At 52.4% G+C, this 17,053-nt stretch overlaps 1 protein-coding gene across 1 annotated transcript in view; it reads right to left on the bottom strand.

The window, feature by feature from the left end:
- Positions 1-17,053, bottom strand: part of PIK3C2B (phosphatidylinositol-4-phosphate 3-kinase catalytic subunit type 2 beta) — a 51,593-nt gene that overhangs the window by 22,456 nt on the left and 12,084 nt on the right. Inside the window, exons 9-21 of the mRNA XM_004375249.2 lie at positions 16,473-16,506; positions 15,278-15,473; positions 14,020-14,142; positions 10,184-10,351; positions 9,484-9,595; positions 7,585-7,727; positions 5,464-5,652; positions 4,198-4,291; positions 3,936-4,030; positions 3,124-3,304; positions 2,272-2,379; positions 1,591-1,683; positions 443-572 (exon numbers count right to left, since the gene is read on the bottom strand). Of these exons, the coding sequence (XP_004375306.1) occupies positions 443-572; positions 1,591-1,683; positions 2,272-2,379; positions 3,124-3,304; positions 3,936-4,030; positions 4,198-4,291; positions 5,464-5,652; positions 7,585-7,727; positions 9,484-9,595; positions 10,184-10,351; positions 14,020-14,142; positions 15,278-15,473; positions 16,473-16,506 (1,666 nt within the window). The remainder of the gene's footprint in view (positions 1-442; positions 573-1,590; positions 1,684-2,271; positions 2,380-3,123; positions 3,305-3,935; positions 4,031-4,197; positions 4,292-5,463; positions 5,653-7,584; positions 7,728-9,483; positions 9,596-10,183; positions 10,352-14,019; positions 14,143-15,277; positions 15,474-16,472; positions 16,507-17,053) is intronic.

Here is a 17,053-nt window from a genome sequence, read left to right as displayed (position 1 = left end):
TCTCCTGGCTGGAGTATTTTAAAGCAAATTCCAGACATGTTATTTCACTCATAAATACTTTAAGTATATAAGTAACACGGACATACCACCATGTCATCGTCATATCGAAAAAGTTCGCACGCATTCCTGAAAATGATCTAATACCCAATCCACATTCAAATGTCCCCAGTTGTCTCAAAAACGCCTTTTTAAAGTTAGTTTGAATCAGGAGCCAAGCAAAGCCTATATAATACGTTTGGCTTTCATGTCTCCAAGTCTGTTTTATCTTCTAAATCTCTCCCTTCCTTTTTTTTTTCTGCCATTTCACAGCCATTAATGAAACAATCTCCTTTTCATCTTCCCAGAGACATTTAGAGTTCATCTTGGGGAACAGGCAGAGGGCAGTAAGCAAAGGGGCGCCCTCCCTACCACCCACCTCTTCACCCCCCTTCTCCCAGCTGACCTCTGCCCCGGCCGGTGGAGAAGCAGCGGAATATAACCATGCGCATGTCCAGCCCCTCCTGGACCCAGATCTTGCTCATGATGCGAATCATCTGCAGGGTTAGCATGTCTTGGCGAAGGTCATCCCCACACTGGATGGAGGAAGAGTGAGGCCTCAGAGCTGTATGCGCCAGAGCCTGTCTCCACCACCTCCCCGCCCCCCCAGCTCCCAGGTGGGCCCGCTGGGCCCAAATGACAGTGACAAGGAGGGACAACCCTGTCTTCCCACCTCACACCTCTGAGCTGCTCACTCAGCTCACACAGGCTCAAAGGAGCAACAATGGTTCAACAGCCTTCACACTGTGCCCAGGAGGTGTCCCACCCTCCCCTCCACTCTACCCTCCCACCTGAATTGGATTCACTCAGCTGCTAACCAAGAGGTCAGCAGTTCAAACCCACCAGCTGCTCCACAGGAGAAAGATGTGGCAGTCAGCTTCCATAAAGACTACAGCCTTGGAAACCCTATAGGGCGGTTCTGTCCCACCCAATAGGGTCACACTTAGAGTCAGAATCGACTCAACAGCAGCAGATTTTTTTTAACAGATCCTCTTCCTCATGCAGCCCTCCCTGACGATCAGCTCCCCCACTCCCACCCCGTCCCCCCGGATTTGGAACTTACACACAGCAAATACATAGTTTAAGTTACTAAATCATTTTGTCTTCTCCACCAGATTATATGCTCTGAGACTATCACTTACTTCTCAGAATTGTGGATATACTGGAGTCAGAAGGGAGCTTACGGTTTATCAAGACCAACCTATACCTGATGTATTAATTTCCTCTTTAACATCCCTGCCACATGGTCATTCAGCCTCTGCTTGAATACTCCCAGGAACAAGCAGATCACCATCTTACCTATTCCACTGTTGGACAGCTCCACCTCCTAGAAAGGGCTTCCACAGACTGGGCTGTCAGTTACTGTCCCTAGCCCTCAGGGCCGCTCAGAATTAGACTATTTCCTTTTTCACCTGATAGTCTTTCACAGACCAGAGAGGCAGCATGGAATAGTGGGAAGAGAACAGCCCAGGGCTGCTCCTGCCACCCCCCATGCTCCTTCCTACCCTTTTCTCGCCCACCTTGGTCCCCCTGTCCTGAGCGAAGGACTCTCACCTTGAAGATGACACGTATGTTCTCACCCAGCGGGTCCATGTTCTGGAAGGAGAGCTTGAGGGGGACGGCATTGGAGTTGAAGTAGCAACAGTCCTGCCATGGCAAAGAGGGCAGCGATGAGGGTGAGGGGGGGAAAACGACCTCTCCCCACCTTGGACCAGATGCCACCTGCCTTCCTGCTGCTGGTCAGCCAAGACCTGCTCACTGCTTCCTCCAGGTTTCTCAGGCACCCGACATCCGGGTTCAGTTTGTTACGACCTCAACCCCGGCCCCTGATCTCTCATCCCTCCAGGGCATTCTGCACACAACTTAATGTTGGTGACTTATGTGTGTCACACACCCTCCCTAGGCTTCAGTTTATTGCTTGGTGAAATGGCCTCACAATGATACCGACTACATGGAGCTGCGGGGATAAAGCACTGAGACTGTGCCAGACACAGAGACAGTGCTCCATAAATGAGAGATGACAGCTGCCATCACCATCACCATCCCTGACTGCATCTCCAATCCAAGTCCTCCACCCCACACAGCTGTTGGGCAAAGTCCACGCATCCAGGGGTAGGAGAAGGCCACGAACACGCCTTTCTTCCTCGTACCTCTCAATAACTAGGCGGGTCAGGGACGACCACGCTCTGCAGACCCCTCTGCACTCTGAGAGCCACAGGCCCACCGGTCACTCACCCTGGGCACGACGCCCCTGACCAGCAGACTGGGGCTGAGCGGCAGACGGCATGAACCGTTGAGAGCAAAGAACTGCTTCACCTCCTCCAGGCCCGTGCGGAGGATCCCCTGGTGGGGGGAGACGGGGAGCGGGGCTGAGGTGAGGGGCCATCAGCTCCGCTCACAACCAGGCCTCCCCCAGGAGCAGATGCCTGGTGGTGGCTGGCAGGAAGACCACCACCTGAGGAGGTGGGCTAACTTCCAGAGGCCCTTAAGAAGGAAAACTACCCGACTCATGCCCCAGCCTGGGACAGTGCAGGGGAAGCAGGCCCAAGGACCTTTTGAGGTCCCACAGGTGACAGAACAGCATGAAGCAGGCTGCCATGAACTCAGGCAGGCTACATCTCAAGGGGAGCTGCTACTCAGGCTGTTGCCAGGGAAGCCAACAAGCTAAACTTTATTATGGAATCTCACAATTTTTAAATGTTGGCAACCGGGAACACTGCTGGCCCAAGAAACCACCTCTGTGCAAATAGATAAAGGTGCTGTCTTTGGGTGGCTGCAGTCCTGAGCCGTGGCTCACAGTCTAGAGAACAAAGTATGGCTGGATTTCAGCCCTCACTTGCCCCACTCTGGCTGGGGACTCTTGTGCAGTGAACAACTTATACAACTGTGCTCAGCCTTTACAGCAAACAGTTAAATAAAAACTTTAATACTTTACTAGCCAAACGAAATACACTCACAGGCTGTATCCAGGGTGCAGGCTGTCAGTTTGTGGCTCGTAGTTTAGAGAAAGAGCTACTTCCTTCCAGCCCTGAGAGGCTGCAGAAGCTCGGGGTTGGAAATGGGCAGAGGTAGCTTTACCCCACTCACCTGCCGTGTAGACGGGGTGGCCTCCCGGACCTGCTGGGCCAGCTTGGCCAGGGTGTTGACGAGCCAGCACTGGCGGTTAAACTCCTCTCTCAGCCCCTTGCCACAGCAGCACAACAGGGCCGCCAGCAGATACTGGTAGCGGATGCTGAACTGGGAGTCCTTGAGGCCGTCCTTCAGCAACCTACAAGGCAGAGGGGAGTGGGGAGTCGGGACCCTCTAGGGATCATAGGCAAGGGTTGGCGGGAGGACCAAACCCAGGTCCAAAACCCACCCCAAATTTGGGAAGGAAAATATATTAAGTGCTTAGCTGCTAACTGAAAGGGTGGCAGTTCGAACCCACCCAGTGGCTCTGTGGGAGAAAGACCTGGTGATCTGCTCCCGTAAAGATTACAGCCAAGAAAACCCTATGGGACAGTTCTACTCTGTCACATAGGGTCACAATGAGTTGAAACTGACTCCACGGCACCCAGCAACAACAACATGCATGTACAGACGTGTTCATCTGTGCCCACATCCAAGTCCATGGCCACTCTGTCTTTAAGGAGAAGGGGCTCAAGGCACCTCTGTGCCTAGCTTCCCCTTTATATTTTTGCCTGGGGTGGGTGAAGGGGAGGGGCAGGGATGATCCTCACTGTGCCGCACTGGGGTGAACTGAGACCTCCTGAGGCAAAGATCCAGCTCAAGGCAAGAGAGTAAGTCAGCAGCATTCTGGAGCCCCAACGACTCAGCCCTCACCCTTGCAGGCCGTGGAGCGAAACACTCCCACGTGAAGCCCACACATCTACCTCCCACCTTTCCACACGCAGCTTTACCAGAAGAAGTAGTGCGTCACTCTCAAGTCAGAGACGGCTCGCTTCAGGAGGAAGCGCACCAAGGGGCTGTCCAGGTAGCACTCATACTTGAGGGCCTGTGTAGGGGAAAGGGAGGAGGCGAACATGAGGCTTTGTTAACTGCCCCCAACCTACACCTACTACTAGCCCGCTGGGGACCCCAGGTTCTCAGGGGCAGAGTGCAGCCTGACTTGGGGTCTTGGGGTTGGACCATCAGAACTGGACGGCAGGCCAGTCTACCCACCTGCACCAGCTGGGGCAAGTAGTCCAGCAGCTCGGCATCTGAGAGCGAGCTGATCCACTGGACAGCCATACGTCGCACCTCTTGGTCCGGGAAGCTGCAAAACAGAGCCCAGGCCTGACACCCAGCTGCAGGCTCTGAGGCACCGGCTTCTGAGCCAAGTGCCCTGGCCACCTGGGCTTCAGAGGGTGGAAAGGCACAGACGGAGGAAAGGCAAGGTTCCCCGGAGTCTGCCAAAGCTGCTAGAAGAGTCCTTAGCACCTTCTCCGGAATGATCCCACCCCATGGTCAGAGTCTACCTCAGCCTGTAGAGGCACAGGTGGGTGGCCACTCTCATTCCTTGTGTGATTTAGAGAAAATGGGGTAAAGTCCTCAGCCCCAACCGTACTCCCTTAGTTCTTTTCCTTGAGTCCCACTGTGCCGGAAATTCCCATCGTCAAAGAACCTTCATGTGGGTTACAGCATTATTGAGTCTCAGTACCATCCTTAAATGCAAAGCCTGCCAGTCAAATAACAGTTTAATAGTGGAATTTACATAAGCCAATACACCTTGGCTTGATTACTTTAGCAGAGATTAGCGGGACCACTGCCTCAAAAAGTCCGGAAGGTAGGACACATGGATGGGGTAGATTTTGGTAACCAAGAGTAGGGAGAAATAAGCCAGGGACACTAGGTGGCAAGGGTCTGAGACTGGGAGCCTTGTGTCCCCAGAGAGCCCTTCAGGGGAAGGAGGGAAAGAGCAGACTGTTAAGATGGGAACTAACTGACAGGGCTTGGGTTACACAGGTGTATGCATTTGTCAAAACTCAGCAAATGTACACTCAAGGTTTGGGCGTTTTCTTGTCTATAAATTTTACCTCAAAAGGAAAAAACCATAAACACTGAGCTATGGTGAATGATATTATGCATGCTAAAATATTTAGGAGGGAATTTAACGATGTCTGCCAATTTACTTCCAAATGTATAAAATAAATAAATAAATCAAATGGACCAATGGATGGAGAGAGGGATGAGCAGATATGCAATGAAGCCAAGGCGGTGAGTATAAATTCTGTAAAATTCTTTCAATTTTGTTGTATTTGAAAAATGTTTGTAATGTAATGTTGGGGGGAAAATTGAGACAAAGTAAAAAAGGAGATGTGGAAAAGCCCTGGAGACCCAGGCGCACATCACCCTTTTCCCCGGCACCAGCTCAGCTCAGTGATGGGCAGTGCCAAGCACTGGCTTCTGGAAGGGCAAGTGGTTGGGAAAGGTGGGTGTCACACTCACATGGCATGCAGGAGCCCCAGGGCATCCTGGTGGTTCATGTGGGTCCACTGCTTCAAAAGCGCATAGATGTCAGGAAGGCACGCCCACTCCCAGCTGGGGGCGCTGGCGAGCAGCAGGGAGAGCGAGCTCACCTCCAAATGGCAGTAATAGCGCTTTTCCCACAGACGCTTCTTGTCAGCATCAGTGAGCCTGTGGGGTGGGGATGGGAGAGAGCAGAGTCCACCTGAGCGCAGAGTATTACTCCAAGGGAATGCTACACACACCCCAATGTAGTGGTTCCCCAACTTTGCTGCACGTTAGCATTACTTGGGGAGCTTTCTAAAATCCCCATGCCTAGAATGTAAAATGGTAAACAGTGTGGCAGTTCGTCAAAAAGCTGAACATAGAACTACCATATGACCCAGCAACCCCAGTCCTAGGTATATACCCAGAAGAAGTGAAGGCAGGAATGCAAACAAGCTGGTACACCAATGTTCATTGCAGCACTGTTCACAATAGCCAAAAGGTGGAAACAACCGAAATGTCCATCACCAGATGAACGGATAAACAAAATGTGGTCTATCCAGCAACACAGTGGAACTCAGCTAAAAACAGAAATGAAGTCCTGGTACATGGGTGAACCCTGAAAACATGCTGAGCGAAATTAGTTGCAAAAGGACAAATACTGTGTGATATCACTTATATGAAATAAGCAAATATATAGAAACCAAGGACTCTTAGTGGTCCCCGAGGGCGGGTGGGAGGGGTAAGGGGAAGTTATTGCTCAGGGAACACTGAAATTACATTAATGGTGGTGGGATGATTTGGAAAAAGATAGCGAGAATGGTTGCACAACTGGAAGAACATACTCAGTATTACTGACTTGCACATGTAGAAATTGTTGAGACGGTGTATGTTTTTTTATGTATATTTTCCCCACAATATAATTTAAAAAAGAAAAAAAAAATCCCCACATCCAGGTCACCCCCAGTAAGTGTTAAATCAGAATATCTGGGGATGGCAGCCAGGTATCAGTAGTTTTAAAAGATCCTCAGGTGATTCCAATGTGCAGCCAAGTTTGGGGATCAGGGCCCAAATCTCACCACTGATCCCAACTCAGGAGCATCTCCGGCTAAGGCACAACGCACAAGCCAAGGGCACCAAATTTGCTGCCTCTCCTGAGGATGTCCCAGGGCACTACTCCCAAGCCGAGCCACCAGAGGGCAGTGGTTCCCACATGTCAGGGTCTGGGCAGCTGAGAGGCCTCCTGGGGCCTCCTGGGACCAGCTGGCAGTTTAATAGGACCTGCAGCTAATTGGCCTTACTGGAGATCCGGTGTCTAATGGGAGGAGGAGGCTGAGGGGCTAATGCAGTGAGGGGTCAGTGGAGGAGTGGGGGCAGGGGAGGTCTGCAGCTGCTCTGGCTGCCCTTGGTGGGACATGAGTGAGAGAGATGAGTCCCTTCTCTCTCATGTCTCCTCCCCACCCAACACATGCACAGGGCCACGCATGAGGCAGAGAGGCATGCAGAGAGAGGAGGCATGGGAGGCGCCTGGAGCCCAGATCCCAAAAGCTCCTCCAGTTCTCTGTTCCCACCCAGCCTTCTCCACTCCTGGTAGGAGAAGCCGGAGGATGAGATCAGCCTAGATGCGCTTACCGCTGAGAGCTGCCAGCTTGCTTTGACACCTGATCCTTTTTGGAAAGTGACAGGGCCAGACCAATGCAAAGGCTGTGGGTGTGGAAGGGGCAGAAGGTGGGGGCAGGAGGTGGGGGCAGGGTGCTGAGGACAGCAGCCAGCTGCCCCAGTGGATGGCAAGTAACAGTGTATCTGGGGCGGAGGGCAAAACTCCGCTCCTCTCGGGACAGAATCTGGACCAAGTGTTCAGTGTGGGGATGGGCACTCCCAGATCTAATTTCCACTCCATTTTTCCTAGTGTCAGCTCATGGAAACAGGCATGGGGGCTGGCCTCTGCAGAGCCCTCTCCACCACTTCCTGCCTAGGTAGGAATGCCCACCCTACCCTACTTCCACTCCCAAAGCAGGAGGGCAGGGACTTGGTGCTGGGAGGTGAGATAATGTCGATCAGAAAGTGATAGATTGGTGGGGGACCTGAGCCATGTGTGGGGGATGCCCTGGGCCTCACCAGTACAGGGACTCCTTCTGCATGATGTCTTTAAGCTTGCCTTGGTCTTCCTCCCGGAGGCTGCCGAATTCATATCGGGGGCTGAACTTGTCTCCAGGGGGGCTGGTGAACTTGATGTCAAAGGCCGAGGTGGGGAAGTCAATCTGGTGGAGGGGATCAAAGAGGTGGAGAAATGAGAACAGCCAGCGTGAGTGGGGACAGCCATCCATTTGGGGTCTCTAGCCTCTCTCTCACCCCAGCATTCCTGCCTTCTCCCTCCCTCCCTTTCCTCAGATTCTTTGTCTACAAAATAACACAGTTGGACTTCGTGATCTCTAAAGTCTCTTCCCGCCGTAACTTTCAGCAAGAGCTCACCCTTCCACTCCAGGAAAAAAAGAGAGCGAGAGAAAATGGGCAAGCAAACCCAGCAATTCCACTCCCAAATATATGCCCAAAAGACTTGAAAGCAGGGACTCAGACAGACACGTGTACACCCATGTGCACTGCAGCACTATTCACCAGAGCCAAAAGGCGGAATAACCATCCATCAGTGGATGAATGGATAAGCAAAAGTGGTACATACATACAATGGAATTTATCCAATCATAAAGGGAAATGAAGTTCTGATACATGCTATGACATAGATGAACCCTGAAAACATTACGCTGAGTGAAATAAGCCAGACACAAAAGGACAAATATTGTTATGATTTCACTTATATGAAATCTCTAGAATAGACAAACGCATCAAAACACAAAAGTAGATTAGAGGTTACTGGGGCTGGGGCGATGGGACAATGGGAAGTTATTAATGGGTACATAGTTTCTGTTTGTGGTGATAAAAATGTTTTGGAAATATAGTGGTGATGGTTGTACAACACTGGGAATGTAATTAATGTCACCAAACTGTACATTTAAAAGTGGTTAAAATAGCAAATCTTATGTTATATGAATTTTACCACATTTTTAAAAATATATTAAAAAAACAACAGCAGCCAAGGGAGGAACAGGCCAGGCTGAGCTGCCTCTTGGTGAGGGGACAAGCCCCGTCTCAGAACTCTGAACAGAAAAGCCACTGGGCTGAGCCTCTGGGAGTGCCCAGCTGAGGCTGGGGAGCCTTCAGTGTGGTCCTGGGGGGCATTCCTGCCTGCTGGCAGGTGGGACAACATGCCAGGTGAGGGCCCCCCACCTCTAAGGCCCCCACTCACGTAAGGCCTCCAGATGTTCATTCCCCTAAAACAGGTATCAGAGTTGAGTGAGCCAGTTCTCAAAAACAGTTCTATGTTCCTTCATTCAAACAAATGTGTATTGAGCCTTAATATGTGCCGGGCATTGTTCTAGGCCCAGAGGATAGAGTAAGACAGACAAAACACCTGCTTCATAGAGCTGTCATTCTATATATTCTATTTCATTCTTTATCAGCTTTGATACTCTAGATTCCATAACAAAGCATCTCATGGCCACAAGAAAGAGGAGTTGGGAGCTGGTAACTAGACCTTGGACCTAACCAGCTCCTCCTCCTCTCCCTGGTGAATGGGTCCACCCCACTAATGCACTGAGTGACTAGCTGGGGGAGGGCTGCCCCTTGAGCCTCAAGAGGGGACAGCTTAGCTTTGATCAGATTCAGCAGTAAGATGGCTCAACACAAGTGTCTCTGGAAAGCTGGCGGAGCCCTGCATGGGGAGAGTCTCAGACCCTACCTTCGGGTTCCTTGAAATCAAAGTTGACCTCTACGAGATGGGAAGAAGATACTACAGAGCTCACCCTTCCACTCCAGGTCTAAACATAGTCACTCATGCCCAAATTTCCAGCCCATTCTAGTATCCCAGCCCAAATCTTCAGGGGGAGAACATGGCACTTACTCCTTCCTGAGTGGTTCTGCTGGGTGGGTGGGAAGAAAGAACTGAGGCTGAGGTCTCACCTGCAGGATGACGCTGTCTGGCTGGTGAAAATTGGGTGCACTCCATCGGGTACTGGGGTGTTCCTGGGTTGCTGGCCACAAGCCCAGAAGCTTCCGGCCACAGGTCAGCACTCTAAGGAGGATGGAGGGTAGGATGTGCCAACAAAAGAAATCTGTTGAGCAGATATTTTTCCTCCTGCTCCCCTAATCCAAAAATCTGCCTTTTCTGTTTGAAGCCACCACCTAACACTCATCTCTCTCATTCTCCCCACAGACCATGGCCTTTTCCCTCTGCCAAGTCCTGCTACTCGAGCTCTCGCCCTCCAGCAAGTGTCCCTGAGCTAACTGCACCCTAGTCTGGGTGACCTGGTAGCGGGGATGCCTACACGAGGTACAGAGGCTGGACTAGGTGACCTCTAAGGTCCTTCCAATGACAAGACCAGATGGCATGTTATCCGAGTATTGCTTTTCCACGTCCCTTCCCCCCACAACAGTCCTGGGCCACCCGTCCTGCCCAGCAGCTCCTGGTTACACCAATAGTCCCAGTCACTAGTTCTGTGCTTTGGCCCCCTCTGCCAGGGCTGGGACCTGCTGCTCTCTGCTGGTGAGCAACCCCTTGACCAACCCTCTTGAGGGGCTCTGGCCAGTGCGGCAGCTTGGCCCCTGTCTCTGTCCCCACCACTTCCACAGCTGAGAAGCCACTGCCCTGGAGCCCACATACTGCCTGAAGTTGAAGAGTGGGGTGGTGACCCAGCCCAGGGCTTCGGGTGCCCGCCGTTGCTTATTGGTGTCTGAGGAGCTCCCGGGTGGGGGGATGGGCAGAGCGTAGAGGGTGGCGCACAGCAGGGTCTCCCGAGGCAGCCGGTTCACCTGCACGGGGAAGCAGATCCTAGAAGGACAGGAAACCAAGTTAGAGGTGCTACCCCTGGAACTGCAAGGGACAGGTGGCCCAGGAGGTGAAGAGGAGGCTGAAACTCTGGCCTTGCTTGCAGGGTGTTGGACGTGCGTCCCAGGGACACCATCCTGCAGGACCAGGATGGGTCCCAGGCTGCAGCAAAGCCTCCATGGATTCACCCGGCAGCACAGCCTGGTCTCTGTGTGAGGCCCTCCAAAGAATGAGGCAAACAGCGCTGATTGCAAGGCTGCCCACGACAACTGGACAGAGCTAACTTTGCCAGAGCCATCTCGGAGTACAGGCGACTACATGTCCCATACTGCAACTCTGCTCCTTTTCCTGACTTAGGGTTTCTGCAGAGGGTCACCAAGAAGCTGCCTTTTGTCCCCCTTTACAGTCTGACCACAGCCATCCCTCCCCTACTTTCCCTGCTGACAGCAACCCGGAAACAGCACCACATTCTCTGCCCTCAGTTCATCTCCTGGAAGCCCCACCACCTGTCCTCTCACCTCCCCTTCTCCTGCTAGCCCCAGGGGCACACACGGTTTGTTCTCGCCCCAGAATATCTGCAAAGCCAAAGGCATAAGGAGAAGGGGCTCCTCCAATTTCCCAGGCAGTGAGAAAGTAAATTGGCAGGGCCATGACAATTGAGACTCATGAGCACTCGCCACTACCCAGGCCCAGATGTTCTCTGTGGCTGCTCAGCCTGAACCACACCCTGCCACACCCTCCAAGTTCAGGATAAGGAACTGGGGTGGGGTGAGCTAGGGAGGGGAGAAGAGCTGTGGAAGGAGAGGGAGGACCCATGTTACCTTTCGGGGAAGCTGTCCCTGGGCCAAGGTCCACAGTCACACACCCTCCTGACAGGCCCGGGGCCCAGCAGCTTCTACGCCAGATGGGCACAGAGGCAGGGCAGCCACCCCGAAGGTCAGCAGTCTCAGGATAAAGCAGCCTCCCTCCACAGCAGCCCCTCACTCCTCCAGGGAATCTCCACCGAAGTGTGGCTCTCCCTCCCTCCTCCCAGAGACTGGCAGAGCCCTGGCCCAGCGGCCTCTACCCTGGGGAGCCCACAGCTATAATTAGGGCCCCTCCAGCAGCCAGTGGACTTGCCAGGCCAGGGCTTGGCCAGGGGCAGCAGAGCACAGCTGCTGGGCCTATTTTGAGAGTGAGCTGATCCCTCTACTCTGGCAGTGGGAGAGAGAATCAGCTGACCCCACAGCAGAGGGGAGTGGGAGCTGGTCCTGCCGCCTTTCTTTTCACCCAAGAAGGAAGAGGCTTCCTGCTTTGTGTCTGGGGGAAAAGTGGAGTGAGACTTCCTAACTGAAACCTTAACACCTAGAACATTCCAAGGCCACTTCTCCTCAGTCCTTGAGTGTATCCTCCACTGAAACCTCCACCGTGGATCTACACCCGGGGTCTGTCAGGGTAGCCACTATGTTGGCTGCAGCCCTGAACCTCCTCCCTCTTCTTCCCTCTGCAACCCATTCCTGAACATCACATCACAGGGGCTGCCTCCTCCAGGAAGGATTCCTAGCACGAGTTGGTCCCAACCTTGGTTCTGCCACTTACAACCCCGGGCAACACACATCTCTGCCCCTCAGCTTCCTCATCAGTGAAAAGGAGAATACGCTTAACATGTGTGATGTCTGTACCCAATGCCTGTGCACCTCTCGCTCTGTGACACTGGGATCACTGCCCTGAAGCTGGGCTATACAGACAATACTTCCGTGTACAAACATCCCCACGTATCCACACCGTGTCAGTCACCTGGAGTGAGAAACTGGGACTGAGAGGGCTTCCACAGCAAATAACAGAAAGATGAAGAAGAAAGCACCTACCGCGGGCTAGGCACTGTGCCGAGTACTTTACTTGCAATGTCCTAACTGCCCCTCCAATGAGCCTAGGCAGTGAAACCTGGGAGAGCCGGAACTTGATGGGACCGCCTTGTTTTTCTAGGTCTCGTAAGTTTTCTGGCTTTGACAGGGTGCAGTCTTACCACTTTTCTAGTTCTCCTTTTAGTGGAAAATATTTGTGTTTTCCTTCTCTTGACAGGTTTCTGCCTTACACAGGTTCTGGCTTTTGCAAGTTTTACTGCATCTTCTCCATTTTAGGTTAAATGACATGGCCAAGGTCACACTGACAGTAAGTAGGGGAGGATGACTCGCCCCAAAGCCTGTGCTCTGAACCCTCCACTGCACCGCCTGCTCCCAAATGCCTTTGTCTTGACGACGAAGGGGACAAGAGGTCTCCCATGAGGCATTCAGGCAGCAATGCTGGGGTGACCCCTCCACCAGGTGCAGGCAGAGGGCCAGCCCTGTAGGGTATGAGGTAGACCTCAGACAGGAAATGGAATGAGACAGGCCCTGGGGACCTAGAGTAGGCTGAGGTAGGATGGGGCTTGCACTGGGCAAGTGGGCTGCTTCTATACCTGCGACCCGCTAAGACCAAGTTTTTGGGTCCACCTGGGCCAGAGCACTGTGTTGTAACCTTTCCCTGGGCAGCTGGCAGTAATTAAGGTTAAAGACCCCCAAAGAGCTGGTGAAACTCAAGAGCCATTTAGTGCAGCCATTCTCTGCCTCTAAAGAGTTTCTCTTGCTCTGGAGACGGCTTGATGAAGGCCCTTCATTTGCACCATTATTGCTCTAAGAATCACATAAAACGTGAAGGACAGGAGAGAGGGTCTGACTCCCCAGTTGTCCACCTGTAAAAGGACCCAAGGATCACAGCACTTCCACAGACTCTTCGTTTAACTGTTTCTGCACTCTCGCCCTCCACGAGGACACCCCTCAGCCTCTTTAATTCACACCCCAAATATTTAAGCTGTAGTTCTGCTGTACACACAAGGGCCAGATAAAACCTGACAGTCAGTCTGGGGAAGGGAGGGTGGAGGCAGCAAACTAGGGGTTTTCTGACTGTCTGGAGGGAGGAAGAACACAGCCCAGATCAGGCACAGGGCAGGCAGACACCTGCAACACTGCTATTCAAGGCACCCTCGCCCCCATTTCCTTCCTGCTTCGTTTGGCTGATGACAACTTATTAACATTATTATCGTAATGAACAGTGATTACAGTTTCATATTTATAGTCTGCCTATCTCATTTCAGTGCCATAACTTCCTCTGAGTTAAACAAATAACCCCATTTTACGGTTTGAGAAACTGAGGCAGAGAGAGGCTAGAGAGAACTTAGCATTAGAGACAGAGCTAGAAATAGAGCCTTCCTCCTGTGGCTTCAAGCCCATTATTCTTTCCCCTAGACAACCTTCCCTTCTCTATCTCTAAGCAAGAAAGCACAGTCCCCTCCCTCTATTCTATGGAACCCTTGGGAAGAAGGAAAAGTTAAGAATCCTTTGGACTATTTAAACTTTTTAAGGGAGGCAAGATCAAAACAAAAAATGTTTATATAGTGCTTTATGGCTTATGAATACTTCTCATCGGATCCTCATAACAACTTGAGAGGTAGAACTTATACTTGTACTATTTAAGAGTCAAGGAAGTAATGGGGACTCAAGGGCTGGAAGAACTTGTCTAGTTAGGGTTAGCAACAGGGTCTGGGTTTAAGCCAGGTATGAGCTCCGAGTCCCAGTCTGGTTATTTGGCACCAGGGGCATGCACGCGGATGAGTAGCACATGGCCTGGACACTGGGGCCTGGGGAATGGCTTACTGCTGGTCCCAGACGATGAGGTGGAAGAGGTACTTGCAGAAGTGAGCCCTTCGCGTCTGCAGGGGGCTGCACAGCTCCTTGCCGCCGTGGCTGAGAGAGCAGGAGAGGTAGAAATCTTCATAGCTGCCGTAGAAAAGGTGCACATCAGGACACCGGGCACCCAGACCCAACCTCAGTCACCCAAACCAATGCTCCCCTAATACCAAACCCCACCCCCTCAGTAAACTCACAGTCTCTGGGGACTGTGACATGGGCCAGGGGACAAGACAACCAAGCTGGATTTAAGGAAGTGTTTCTGAGAGAAGCAACTCAATCTGGATTGCTCTGCCCAGTTCAGGTTCCATGCTGAGCCTGGTGGTTTTTCTTCTTCCCTGGGCACAGGCCTTCTGGCCCCTCCCTACAGATCCAGGCCAGGCTATCAGATGCTCCTGTGTGTGTGTATGTTTGCATGCCTGTGTTATGTATATGCATGTGTGTCTGTGTATGTTCGCACATGCACTAGCATGCACTCACTCGCAGGCGAGGAGGGTGGGGGAGAAAAACAACATATGCCGACATGGATGCCAACACATGGGGGTCCCTGTGGCTCGTGACAGGTGCCTGACAGAAGAGGTCAGAGAAGGCCCTGGTTTCCCAGGCTGCCTCCTTTGTTCTCTGCCAATGGCCCAGAGGAATACATTAAGTGAAGAACAAAGAGAGAGGGGAAGGGAGGGGAGGGGGGGAAAGGAAGGGCTGGAGGTGGGGCCCCGCGCTTATTCCCCCAGGCCTTGGATGATGCGGATCCGGCAGGAGCCGGGATTACCAAACGAACCTCCCCTTCCACCCACCCCTGCAGGCCTGGGGAACCCCAGACAAAGGGTCATCACCCCCCTCCCCACCCCTCCCATTGTGTGTCTACAGGGAAGTGCAGTCATTGGCTGTGGGGCATGCACTCTATCTGGGAACTGGCCATCTGTCCCCATGTCTCCATCAGCTGGCCTTGGATCCGGAGGGGGCTGGGATGCCGACACAGCCAGCCCTGAGAGGAAGTGGCAAGGTCTGAACCCTGCCCCTTTCCCATCTCCTAGCGCACCTTCTCTCTCCAGCTCTGGGATGTCCCAGCCCAGGCCCCCCTCAGGCACTTAGCCCACCCCTTCAGCCAGGCTGCACGACAATGCCACATATCCTAAGACTTAGATCAGTGGTCACATGCAGACAGAAGATGCCATCAGCAAGTCTAACTGTGCTCCCTTCCTAGAGGCCATCAGCCTGAGCTCACCTGGTAGCCCAGGTGATGGGGATGCGGTGGGTGGCATAGACAGTGAAGGCCAGGGGCCTGGAGAAGTGGCAGGCCTCCTGGACCAGGCCATGCTTGCGGCTCCCGTGCACCGCAGTCTGGAAGTCTGCATTGAATGTGTTGCAGTATAGCTCCACCAGGTCCAGGATGGCAGCTGTTAGTGCTTCTACCACTTTCTCTGTGAAATCAAGGGCAGCAGGAAACCACGTGAGGCCTCAGCAAACCCCATCTCGGTGCCATGGCACTGGCTAGGATGCGATAGCCTGGGACAGTGGCTCCCAAATGCCAGTCAGTTTCTAATACACATGGCAAGATTCACCCATCTATGGGGATATGAGAAAAAAGCAGGACCATGTTATGAGCTTTTCATAAAGTGATAGTTATTCCATTTTAAACATTGTCCTTACTTGTACTTATTGCAACTTAGTGTTACAATGTCCTTTGTTTTAGAAGATGATAGTTACAATGACCACAGGTTATTTTTTTAAAAAGTCAGTGGTTGGCAAAATAAGAAGTTGGCAACTGTATGTTGGTCCCCAAAACAACTTTTGGGACATTTTACTGGTCCGTGAAATCCCAAAGACTAGGAATCACTATCCTAACAATCCTACGGCTATGGGCTTTGTAGGGCAAAGTTCTGCTTGAAAGACTCAACAGGGGAAATCCTAGTGAAAAATTCTTTTATCACCCTCTCCCAAGGCCCATTCTAAATTGGAATCCTAGGGGTTATGAGCCACCTGGAGAATAATCACAACTAACCAAATGGAAGTTGTCCCATTTGGATCCCAGGGCTAGCTCTGCCTCCCACGCCCACCCCCATACCTATTCCTCCTCACCACAATCGTCCAGGGACATCACCAGGAATAACTAGTAAAAATAATGAGAGAACACTTGGTGGAAAGAAATAGGCTCTCCAGCTGTGCTCACACCTCATATAGGAAAACGCGCACGCACACACACACACACACACACACATGCATGCACACACACACACGCACACACGCGCACACACACACGCACACATGCACACACGCGCACACACACACACACACACACACACAGACACATGCAAACTCGGACGCATAAATCAAGGGGGGCAGGGAGAACAAGGAATCTGGGCACCAAATACAGTTTTCAGCCACTCCTACTGGATAAAGACAGAAAGCAGTTCCCCTACCTCGGTTTTCCCTCACAGCCAAGACGCTCGGATCCTGTTGGGGAAAAAGAAGAGGGAGGGGAGCTTCAGGGCCATGGCCTCTGCTGCCACAGCTAGAAGAAGGGCTGTGTACAGCTGTGCGCATCTGGACCAGGCTGAGTTGCAATTTGAGGAGCAGAGATTCCCCCGGGAGGATAGAATCATGGTTTGCGGCAGGTCTGTGTGATGGACAGGCTGAGCCTGACGTAGGATAAGATCGTGGTGTCCACCCAGATGAGACATCCCAGCTCTCAGCCCCTCTCTGCCAATCACAGTCTGGGGGCACTGTCTGCATGACACACAGCCACACTGTAGTCGCCCCGAAAGAGGGAGGAGGAACACCTGGCTCCGGAGAGATCTTCCTCCTCGTCTGGTTTGGCACCCTGATGGGTATGCACACTGCAGGCAATGCCTCAGGGGTGGGACTAAAGCCTTTGCTGGCCGAAGCTACACACGGCCATCAGTCCCAGGGGCAGCCCCTAGCCCGCTCTCATCCTCAGAAAGGGGGGCACACCTGGCATTCATTTGCTAAGAACGCTCGTGATTAAACCATGGATTCATAA

Source organism: Trichechus manatus, unplaced genomic scaffold (assembly GCF_000243295.1).
Source record: "Trichechus manatus latirostris isolate Lorelei unplaced genomic scaffold, TriManLat1.0 scaffold00035, whole genome shotgun sequence".
Classification (NCBI taxonomy): Eukaryota; Metazoa; Chordata; class Mammalia; order Sirenia; family Trichechidae; genus Trichechus; species Trichechus manatus.
This window is presented reverse-complemented; position numbering and strand designations above follow the sequence as displayed.